The sequence below is a fragment of the Mauremys reevesii genome, linkage group 11 (genome assembly GCF_016161935.1).
Source record: "Mauremys reevesii isolate NIE-2019 linkage group 11, ASM1616193v1, whole genome shotgun sequence".
Taxonomy (NCBI): domain Eukaryota; kingdom Metazoa; phylum Chordata; order Testudines; family Geoemydidae; genus Mauremys; species Mauremys reevesii.
The window spans coordinates 7341235-7353433 of NC_052633.1; the positions used below are offsets into that span (position 1 = coordinate 7341235).

Consider the following 12199-nt stretch of genomic DNA (forward strand, 5'->3'; position numbering starts at 1 on the left):
AACCTCCAGGAACTGAGTTGTTAAGAAAATCACTAAATATCACAAGACTCAGGATAACACTGCAGGACTTGGCCACACGTGTGTTTGATACAAACTAGTTTCAACAGCTGGGAGAGACACAGACCCAGGGCCTATGAGAATTTATTTAGGGAATGTTGATAAGGGTTTGGTGTGTGGGGACAGCCTATGGACAGCCTTTGCCTGTGATGAGAAGGGATGGGTGGGGTGGCATTTTAGGAGTCTTTGTACCACATTTTTGGAATTTTTTCCTCATGAGATTAATTCTCAGAGAGAAGCCAGCTTTCGCTAGAGAGACTACATCTCCCAGCAGGGAATGCGGTAACTACTCCCAGGAAACTACACCTCCCAGAGGGCCTTGCGGCAACCACTCCTAGTCAACTACACCTCCCAGAGGGCCTTGCGCCCGCCGCTTCCGGTCATATGCCGCTACCGAGGGTGCTGCGGGGCCACCCACAGTTTCCCTAGCGGACGCCCAGCGTTGGTTGGTTGGTTGGTGGCCGCGGACTCTGGCCGGCGCGTGGCCTGGTGACTTGTGGGAGTTGTAGTCCGGGCTGCGGGAGGCGGCGGTGCGGGCGCCCAGGGAAAGACTCCAACTCCCATCGGGCCCCGCGGGAGCCGGCTGACAACGGAGCCAAAACAACCATGGCGGCGGCGAGCTGGCGGCGGTGCCGGTGTCAGCGCCAGCGTGGCTCCCCGTCCCGGCAGTGAGCGGTGAGCGGGGTTGGGGACTCCCCCGCGGAGCCCCCTGTCGCGGGCCGGGAAGCTGCAGCTCGGGGGGGAGGGGCTGATGCGCCTCCCCGTCACGTCGCGGGGGGGCTGTGGCGCGTCTTCCCCTGCGCGGCCCCGGGGCGTTTGCGTCCTGCCTGCCCGGCACGGCGCGGGGGGGATTGCGGGGCTCCCCCCCTCCCCTCCGGCCCTGCCACGCCTCGCCCCGCAAAACCCGGGCACGGGGCTGGTTCAGACCCGTGACTTTGTGCAGCCGTGAGCACAACATAGATACACATGGGGGAGGGGGCTTTAAAATGACGATCTCTGTCGAAATTGTAACCACAACAAAAGATCTCATTCTGCCAAGCCTAATTACATTGTCTTGGCGCTGTCTAAACACCCACTTCCAAGCACCACACACACTCCTGCATACACGGCTGCTATTCTGAAACTTGGTTTTGATTGATACTGTTTATTTGGTTACAAGTCTGTGGATGGACCCTCTTGTTTTGGAAGACGTGCCCGGTTTTTACCAAAATCAAAATAGGGTGTTTTTTATTCCAAAATAAGTGTCCATGTACAGACTTGAAACTAAACTGCAACAGCATACATAAAAGCTGATATTTTGGTGCGAGTTTGTGTATAGACAAGGTTTTGGTCACTAAGATTGGAATAAAATTACAAAAGGTCCAGGAACTGAAATCTGTGGACATTAAAAAGTACAAAAACAATAAAAACTTTAAGATTATCTTGATTTATAGCTAAAAGTTGATATTTGTGATTTACAATAGATGACTAGATAGAATGGAGGCATTAGTGATTTCATTGGTGACATAGTTAGGCCCAGGCTGAGAACTTGGGAAATACTATGCTCAAGATTAAATTAGCATGTACTGCATAACCAATTAATATTGTAGTTTTTGTGCTGAATGGTGATTTATGTTGGATCTCTGAAGGACTATACTGTGGCTTCACAATGTTTGGAGACTTATTTGAAGAGGACTTTTCCTTTGTGTCAAATAATCAATGTGGAAAAGGGAAGAAATCAAAGTCCAAAGATACCGAGCCTCCCGCTCCAAGGGAGTTCACCAAATTAAGTGGTATCAAAAATCAGGGTGGGACCTGCTACCTCAATTCCCTTCTCCAGACTTTGCATTTCACGCCAGAATTTAGAGGTACTGTATCTTAAAATATGACTTTCTAAAGTAACTTTAAAATTAACCATGTTTATTACAGTAGTGCCTAAGGCCAACCAAGAGTGAGGCCCCATTGTGCCAGCTACAAACACAGAGAAGACAGGAGTACAAGTACGCCTGTTCTTTTTGCGGATACAGACTAACAGGGCTGCTACTCTGAAACCAGAGAAGAAGGCAGTCCTTCCCTCCAAAGAGCTGTCAAGCTAAGTAGACCAGACAGACTCAGGGTGGAGGGAGGAGTAGAACACACTAGCAGAGTGAAAGATGTGATGGCAGCAAACACTGTTCCACGTTTCCCCCCCTTTTTTGGGGTGGGGTGGGGGTTCATTTAAGAAGGGATATGCTGAATAAAAGAGAAGGGAAGGGCAGGAAAGAAGAGGGGCAGGTATGGAGTAAAGCTGAAGTGGCGAGACTGTGGAGGGAGGGTAGGATTGGAGCAAATAGCCAATCAGAACAGAGAGAAAGTCCTGTCAAAACTGTAGAAAGCTCTCTGTCCAAAAGAGCAAAAGTCCCTGCTTTTGCCTCTACCAGCAACATGTCATATTAACAATATTTTACTAGAAATTCTGCATTGACAGTTGTTGTCAGTTATTTATAAAACATTACTAATGTAAAGCCAATTTCAAAAGCACTGTTCACTCCAGATAAGCTGTAGCAGGCAAGATGAAAACAAAGAGCAGGTGGTCCATAAAGTTATCACCTCTCACTTCTGCAAAAAGACATATATCACGTCTAGCTATTTTATGTATAATTCACATCATAGAGACACAAATGTGCTTAAAACTTCTTATTTAAAATAGGATGCAGTTTCACTTTGGCCATTGCCTCTCATTCACTTTTCACATAACCATTAACTTATGAAGAAGCAATGCTTCAAGACATCTAGCCATTTGTATGTTTCTTAATATTGGTATTTAATTTAGATGGGGGAAAAATAAATTGGTACAAAAAAAGTGAAAATATCTTTCAGGAATAAACTTCTTAAGATACTTAAGGACTTCCTGGTATGTTTTTGATTGCTAACAGGACAGCATGATAACTTTTCATACAAATAAACTAAAATACGATGCATATGAATGTAAAGCTTCTTTATTTTAAAGTCATGTTTCCTTTTCCATTACAGAAGCACTGTTTTCCCTAGGCCCTGAAGAACTTGGTTCTCTGGAAAATATCAATAAACCAGATGTAAAGGTGTTAAAATCTACTCTTATTTATCCTCTGCTGTAGGTTGATTTGGAAAAATGAGGGTTTGGATCAAGAGGGAATACAATTTTCGACCACACTGGGAAATATAATTTATGTGAAGCCAAGAATTTGGTTTGTCAATGCGTTCCGTTCTGTGCACTGGTGAAAGCCGGTGCATCAGTTATTTTGCAGTAATATTATAGATCTTGATCCTACTCCCATAGAATCCAATAGCAAAAGTCCTTCTGACTTCAGTTGGAGCAAGAGCAGGCCCAAAACTTCTACAGTACTGTTCCATATTTTTTTTCTTACTAATTAAGGCTCCAATTCTGTGACTTCTTTCTTGTTTGTGGGACTGCTGCATCCTTCTGGAGCCTCGCAGATGTAGTGGTCTACCTATGCACAAGACATTACAGGATGGTGCCTAATTTTTATTTTTAAAATGCTTACTAGCTTTGGAACACAGATTTTGTTTCTGTATTCTCTGTTTAAAGTGATAGAAACAAGTTGTTGGTGAAGTGAGTTTTCTTTGTAAATCAAAGCTACAATAGGTAGCTGTCCTAGCTATGATTTAATTAAATCTCCTAAGGCCATGTTCTTTTTATTTATTTATTTATTTGTTTTGATTTTTTTGAGGTACTAAAATGTGCAAAATACAAAAGAAAATTAATGTTTATATTATGATAGATTAAATTTAAGTTAATTATTTTTCTTTCTGTATATTAGTTTACCACCATTGAAATAAGTATCTCTGAGAAATTTAAATTCATTAAGGATGAACAATTATATAGATTTTCGAAAGATGTATCCTTGTTTATAGAATTGTGAAGTAGGCCAAGTTATAATTAGAACATAAGTGCTCCTGGGTTGATGGTGGCTTATTCTCACTTCTGTGCTAAATCCTAATTCATTTTATTTAAAGTACTGGTTTTGAAGTTGCTTCCTGAAACCCTTTTTTTTTTAAACATTTAGGTTCGAATAATTCCATTACAGTTACAACGATTATTTGCTCAGCTTTTGCTCTTAGATCAGCAGGCTGCATCTACCACAGACCTCACTGAGAGCTTTGGATGGAACAGCAATGAGGTACAGTATGGTATCTAAGGACACAGCTTGTAAGAGTTTCCTCCAAAAGAGAGAGAGGATGACTCTTGGAGACTTGAAATATTTTGACCTGTTTAGAATTTTTCAAGTTCGGGAAATATATTTTTAATTTGGCAAATATTATTCTGTTTTTGTCTGCATCCCCATTGAAAGCACAAATGGGGGGAGGGATAGCTCAGTGGTTTGAGCATTGGCCTGCTAAACCCAGGGATGTGAGTTCAATCCTTGAGGGGGCCACTTAGGGATCTGGGGCAAAATCAGTACTTGGTCCTGCTAGTGAAGGCAGGGGGCTGGACTCAATGACCCTTCAGGGTCTCTTCCAGTTCTATGAGATAGCTATATCTCCATTGACCATTTCCTATGGAGAACAAGAAAATGGGTTTCTACAGATATAAAATATATTTTAAAAATATTTCTGTAGTTTTTCATTTTTTTGGAGCACTACTGTTTGCCTGATGACTTAAGGCTCCAAGTCCTTCAAATAATTAGGCACTTACTTTATGAAAGGGAATAGTCCCACTGAGTTCTGTGGGAGTAGAGCGTATGACCTGGCCTATGTTATGTACGCTTGTAGCAGAAATAATGGAAGTAAATTAAGACTGGAAAGAAGTGGGGGGAAAAACACTTTTAAGTTAGCACAGTATTCCTCTCTTGGCAGTAGGCAACTCTCATGTTGTATCTTGCTTCCTCTTAAGGCCTTTGTTATGTCTCTAATGTAACTTTTGATTATTGCTTTTAGAAAATGCTTTAGTCATCATCATATGAAAAGCAGGAGACTGCACTAATAAACCCTTTTTTAAAAAAATGTGTCTTATGTTGTCTTGCAGGAGATGAGACAACATGATGTACAAGAGTTAAATCGGATTCTGTTCAGTGCTTTGGAAACTTCCCTTGTGGGGACTTCTGGCCATGACCTTATTAATCGGTTGTACCATGGGACTGTTGTTAACCAGATTGTTTGTAAGGAATGCAAGAATGTCAGTGAGAGACAGGTAAATTCCTAGGAGAGCTTTGTATATGTTTAATAGCATAGATTGTTGGCAACTTGTTAAGCAGGTTATGGTTTATTGAAGATGTTAAATTTTCTGTATGTGTAAATGCTTGCTTAACCCCATAAAATATTCCAAGTTAATTAAATATTTTGACCATTCTAATAATCAATTTATTGGAACTATGCAGCTTTTATGGGTTAGGACTCTGCAGACTTCTAAACACATGGAAAATATTCAAGGCTTATTTGTTCATACTGAGTCTTGGCTGGTATTTTCTAAGCTATACCTATAGTGAGGGCATGAGTCATCGGAAGAAAACAGTAGCACTTCGGCAGTTTCTAGCTGAGTTACTGTGTATCTCCAATGGTAGATATGATTAGAGATGTAAGTAATGATGTTACTACAGTGAAACTCCATTTGTTTCATTCATGTTTTACCATCTATTTTTACTTTTTCTAATCTATGTTTTTTACAACCAGGACTTCTTACAAAACTAAATTATGAAAGAGGAAATAAACAGTTTTTTTGTTTTAAATCCTACAAATAATAGTATTGCTGAAATAAAGTGATGAGAGAAATTTCTTTAATTCAGATGCATGACTTACATTAGTGTGTTTCTTTATATTTAATAAATCTGCTATTGTGCCTGCACGCAAATGTGCTGTAGTATACCAAATATCAAAATCTAGCCTCATTTACACAACGTATTGGCTTTTGTTCTCTACTGTACTGTTGTATAGGAGGATTTTTTAGATCTAACGGTGGCAGTCAAGGATGTATCTGGCTTGGAGGAGGCCCTGTGGAACATGTATGTGGAAGAGGAATATTTTGAAAATGATAACTTGTACCGATGTGGAGCGTGCAACAAACTGGTTGAAGCAGCAAAGGTAATGGGTTACCTTGTCCATAGCACCCAGTTTGACAGCAGTTCAGGAATTTGGAGAAGATTGGCATTGATACTTTACATTAAGGAGGGCTTTGGCATTCTCTGCCAAATTGATTAACATATGAACTCATAGCAATCACCTTAAGTGGAGAACATGTGAAAAGACCTCACATTTTTTCCCCTCTCGTATGAAAATGGTTAAAATTTGTAAAATATTTTGTGTCTTGTGTTAATATGTACATTGTTGCAGTTTCTTACTAGGTCCTGGATGGATGGAGTAAGTTTTGGGCAGTACGAAATATCAATTCATCATCAGTAATAATCTTCCAGTGATTTACAGCACCACTTCAACACATAATAGCTTAGTCTGAGTTGCAAAGAGTCCTGTGGCACCTTATAGACTAAGAGACGTTTTGGAGCATGAGCTTTTGTGGGTGAATACCCACTTCGTCGGATGACATGCATCCGACGAAGTGGGTATTCACCCACGAAAGCTCATGCTCCAAAACGTCTCTTAGTCTATAAGGTGCCACAGGATTCTTTGCTGCTTTTACAGATCCAGACTAACACGGCTACCCCTCTGATACTTAGTCTGAGTTAGCATCCAAGTGTTCATTCAGGCTTAGCAAATTATAAGGTTTTTCTGAATGAGTCTGTCAGTGTGGAAGAGCAGATCTCTTCGCTCACCTCAAAATAATCCCCATTGTGGTTCGAGGCAAGAATGGCCAGGACAAGCTGCAGCTAAACAACTTGGAGTAGATCAGAAGGCCACAACTGTCTGGTGAAAACAATTTTGTTAAAAGTAGATTATGAAAGAATCTAATTTCTAGTTAAGACTGATGGCTCTGGGCAGGGTTTGACGAATCCTCTCCTCAAAGGCTACGAAAATTTCCCTGGCAAATGGGAGTGTTTCCTAGGACTTTTTACAGAATTAGATTAAACCAGTTGTTAAATGCCTTTGCCATATACTTCCAAGTTTTCCCGTATAGACATACCTTCTGAACCATAAAGCTGCTTTTTGACCAATATTCTAATCTTGGAACTGGAGTACACTCTTCTCTTTTCATGCTTCTTCTGGTCCTGATTCTGTGCTGGGGCTGTCTGCACCTCCATGGGAGTAACATAGTTGTAAATACATTGGCTGAACCTCTTTGAGCCGCCAACATTTCTGTCCTTTGATATGGGGGTATTCTGCATCACTGCACAGTGCAGAATTTTGCAGAAATTAATGTGCGTGCAGTTTCCTTTTCCCCTCCCACAGAAATGGGCTGCAAAGATGTTGACTGACACTAGGGGCTGCTGGACCTGTCAGAGCCCTGCTCGCAAATAGAAGACAAGGCCAGCAGGAAGGGGAGGGAACTGGAGGGTTCCCAGCATACCCTATAGCAGCGTTTCCCAGACTGTGTTCCACACGATGTGAATAAGTGTTCTGTGAAAGAATCGTAATTTAAAAAAAGGGTCTGTAATTTTTTATTTTATTTTAAATTTGGCATATTTGAAGCATAGATGACAACTCTTTTTGAATTACTATAATTTAACATAAAACACTTTTTCCGGGTATTGATAGATCTCATATTGAATATCATGGTGTAAATTGAATGTGGCACACAAGCATGTTAACGTCTATCCCTTTCGAGCATGTTTCAGTTAGTGACGTTGTACCACTTCCGCTCGAGGCTGTGTGAACTGCAGCGGTATGCACACACCATTCTCTTTACGCCATGTTGAATATAACATATTCACGCAACACTATCAAACCTGTGGGTCTTTACCGTGTGTGTGATAAGCACAACTAAACTAGCTTCGCTCGAAACAATATAAATACTTGTGACAAACAAAATTTGACAAAAATCAGTATTTCTAAATATTGTTACTAAACCTAATCACCGTGGATTTGTGGCTAAAAGAAGGAACTTTGAAACGAAAAGCAAGTTCTTCTGGTACTCCAACTGTGGCCGAAATAAGCGAGCAAAATATTGTGACACTTCAAAGTGAGGATGAACAATCACAGTCTTTTGTTGCCGAAAAATGTGTTAGTACTAGTGAGTTATCCAAGGTGAATCTCTGCAAAGCAACATGACTGGAGAAGAAATATTCAACTGCATCAACAATTTTATCGGAAAGCATGAAATTAGTTGGGGAAAATGTATTGATGTGTGTACTGATGTTGCAATGATCGGGAAGATGAAGACAGTTGTAACGCAAATCATAAGTGTGGCACCAGAAAGCATTAAGAGCCATTGTGTTCTACACAGACAAGCATTTGCAGTTAAAAAAAATACCAGCAGATCTGATGATTGTGCTCGATGGAGCAGTATAAAGTATCAATTTTGTCAAATCTTGACCACTTCAATCCAGGTTATTTAAAATTCTGTGTGAGGATATAGGTAGTCAGCACAAAATGCTTCTTTTACATATGGAAGTGAGATGGCTATCCAGAGGAAAAGTGCTTGTGAGGCTTTTTGGGTTCGTAGTGAACTACTGGTATTCGTCACTTCAGATAATTCAGGATGAAAATTTAATGACTCTGACAAATTCCTGGGGCTAATGAGACTTGCATATCTTGCAGATATTTTTGCAAAATTAAATGAAATTAATCTGTCGCTGCAAGGAAAGAATATGACCATTTTTACTACAATGGATAAAATGTCATTGTTAAAGAAACTAGAATTCTGGGCATCTTCTGTAGAACTGAATAACTTCGACTGCTTCCCTACAATACATGAATTTCTGACTGAAGTAAATTCTACAGTCCATGAAGAAGTTTCCAGCACCATTTTACAGCACTTGCGTGACTTGCAGGCTTCTTTATTAGAATATTTTCCTTCAACTACTGATGATAATGCTTGGGTTCAAAATCTGTTTTTAATTACAGCCAAACCAATCGGCTTTAATGCGCACGATTATAAAAGCCTAATTGATTTAATTTCTGACTCTGATTTGAAACAAAAGTTTAAGGATCTTCTGCTGAATAATTTTTGGAGCAGCCTAATAGAAGAGTACCCTAATGTGGCTAAATGTGCAGTTTGAGTGCTCCTTCCTTTTGCTGCAACTTATTTGTGTGAGATGAGATTTTCGTATTATACTGCAACAAAAACCAAATATAGGAATAGAATATCTGGGTTGGAAGGGACCTCATGAGGTCATCTAGTCCAACCACCTGCTCAAAGCAGGACCAATCCCCAGACAGATTTTTGCCCCAGATCCCTAAATGGCCCCCTCAAGGATTGAACTCACAACTCTGGGTTTAGAAGCCAATGCTCAAACCGCTGAGCTATCCTTCCCCCAAATAGACTTGATGCTGCTCCTGACATGAGGATTCAACTTTCCAGCATTATTCCTAATATTAAGCGAATTTGTGATAGAAAAACGCATAAACACCAATCCCATTAAATCCAATTCTGTATTTCTGTTTATAAAATAGATTTTCCTAGTAAAAATCTAATTTGGTGTTTGTGTGTATATAAAAACAGTTTTTTTTAAGTAGAACACTGTTTTTAATTTTGACTCTTGCACTTGATTTTTGTACTACTTTATACGCACTTTCCAGTTAGAAATTGTTAGTTCAAGTTATTTTAAATTTGTATTTTTGCTTTGTTTTATAAAATATATTAGAGCATAAATAACGCAGTTTTTTTTTATTTGAAAACCAAATGACTACAAAATAATATAAGTGTTCTGTAATCGGCTAAAAAGTGTTCTGTGGCCATAAAAGTTTGGGAAACACTGCCCTATAGGACGGAGGTAGCGGTGCGCAAGAAATTCTGTGCAAGCCCAGGACCCAGCATCAGGCTGTTTTTCCCTCTGGATCCCTGGGCCCTAGGAAGTAGGGTCTGTCAGTGTCTGTGCCGGGGGGACCCGCAGCTGGCTGATAGGGGGTGTGAGTGTCTGGGCCGGGGGTGGGGAGGCAGAGAAGCAGGAACTGGGTTGTCATAAGGGTTTCTTTAACTCTCTACTCCTGGGGGAATTTTTGTGTGTGTCTGTATTGTTACAGATATACTTGCTGTCAGGTATTTTGAAGTAAATTACCAAAATTGAAACTGGCATGATTATGTAGTGCTATTTTGTCAAATAAAATTTGCAGAATTTTAAAATATTGTGTCCAGAATTTTTAATTTGTTGGCATAGAATCAGGAAATGGGAAATAGGAAATGGACTGATCAGCAAAAGGGAAAACAATCTCAAGTTTCCCTGTGTTGAGCAGACAGGTTAACTATTATAAAAGCTGACTTGTTACCCTTATAGGGTGAGAACCATACATGTTTAATGCATCTTGTACACTATATGAAAGCTTCTTTTAACTTTTAAAATATAGAACATATGAAATGTATGTGTAATATGCCAGTAGATGTATTTTGCAAAATACCTCTAACTTACAAGTTAAGTATTAATTGAATTTGTTAACAGATGTCGTTGTGTTCAGATACTATAAACATGAAGTTCATATTGCATCTGGTGTATATGTACAATGGTAAATATTGACCTAGATTCATATCTGCTTGAATATATTTAGTAATAGTTTCAAATATTTTCTGTATAGGACAGCATTGGTTTTTTTGTAACAGAAATACTTAAGTTTTCACAGAAATTTAGAGGTGGCTGAGAGCTGCTCTGTAAGCAGCAAGTGCAAACCAGCAATCTTGTCCAAACACTGATGCCAAAAATCAAGGTGTCTTTATTTTTGTCAGGTATGCTTAATTTACAGATCAGTGTAACTTCACTTGTACAAGAGCTAGACAAGCAAAGAATCACCTCATTCTTGAATCTTGGAATCAGATCATGGTTGGTGGCATTTTATACTAACATCACCTGACTGTAAATGTCTGCAGAGGGCACAAGATGGGAAATAACCAGTGGATCCATGTAGCAATGGATCAGTCACCCATGACCCTGAATCCCCACTGCCCAGCATACTGCACAGGGGAGCCCCTAAAGGACTCTTCTGTGCTGTCCAGGAGGTGTGCCTCCCCAGCTTAAGCTCCTTAAACCTTTCCTCACATCCTGTGCGGTTAATTGTACCCCCAAATCCTGCATTACACTTCTTTCTCTGTGGGGAAGGGAGCAGGATTATTCACCTCTAAAAGAAGGTAAACTGCTTTCATTCATCTCAGCAGGCTGTAAACTCTTTAGGCTGTCTGTGTGCTCTGTCCCTCAAAACTGGTATGTCTGAACTCCCCGAAGGAGTCAAAGGTTTTTCTCTGATGGACCTCATAACCTGTCAGAGAGGAGGAGAAACATTTGGACTAGTGCAGTACTGGACGACTTGTCAAGGAGTGGGTCTGAATAAAAGATGGTATAGCATCTACTACTTATTACTTGGGTCTCTCTTGGAAGTGTCAAAGAATTGACTAGTGATTGTGCTGGCACATACTAGAACTAGGTTACTAACTGTTCATCTGTCCTATGACACTTAACCATTTCACATAATATGTAATGTGGTGAAATACATCTTTTGATGTGCTATCCAGACTTCTCCCTTACATCGTTTGCTTGAATTTTTACTTTCCACTGTCATTACCTTTGGGATCTTCTCTTTAATGAATGAAATCCTCTTACAAAATCCATAATGGCTGATTGCTTTCTACTGAAACCTTTTGGGGAACTTTTCTTCTGACAGCCTGAGAGAGTTGTTTAGAATGGAGGACATGCCGCTGCTTTCCTGTAATAAACTCATACTTAAAACTTTTTTGTTCATTTTACAGTCTGCTAAACTACGTAAGTTGCCTCCCTTTCTTACTGTCTCGCTCCTGAGGTTTAACTTTGACTTTGAGAAGTGTGAACGATACAAGGAAACAAGCTGCTATACGTTCCCTATCCGGATTAACCTCAGGCCTTTTTGTGAGCAGGTTTGAACAATTTTGTCTTAATTTGTTCTCTGGCTGAATATGTGGGAAATTTATCTCGAGGATGAGCCATATTTCATTTTACCTTTTTTGGTCAGGTCACAGGCTATTTGCAGGAGAAACTGTATGGCTTTTCCTCTGTCTGCAATCTGTCCTTCCAAAAGAGATCTCTTTTAATAGTGTTGGAAACCCTAGCATTTGTGGTGCGAACACAAAGCTTTTATGTGTAGTACTGACAAATGGGAAAAATCAGTAATAGCCTAA

General features: G+C 40.1%; 1 protein-coding gene across 4 annotated transcripts in view; it reads left to right on the forward strand.

Moving 5' to 3' along the window:
* Positions 1-459: 459 nt before the first annotated feature.
* USP40 (ubiquitin specific peptidase 40) overlaps positions 460-12199 on the forward strand; it is a 63524-nt gene continuing 51784 nt past the window's right edge. The window contains exons 1-7 of one of the 4 annotated variants that reach the window (XR_005586107.1): positions 460-732; positions 1686-1904; positions 3049-3116; positions 4083-4196; positions 5042-5206; positions 5947-6093; positions 11795-11938. Coding sequence is in view for 2 of the 4 variants with exons in the window: in XM_039494170.1 (XP_039350104.1) it covers positions 1706-1904; positions 3049-3116; positions 4083-4196; positions 5042-5206; positions 5947-6093; positions 11795-11938 (837 nt within the window). In the remaining 2 variants the exon portion in view is untranslated. Of the gene's footprint in view, positions 733-1685; positions 1905-3048; positions 3117-4082; positions 4197-5041; positions 5207-5946; positions 6094-11794; positions 11939-12199 lie in introns of those variants that run through there. The other 3 variants (XM_039494170.1, XM_039494171.1, XM_039494172.1) reach the window with 3 other exon arrangements.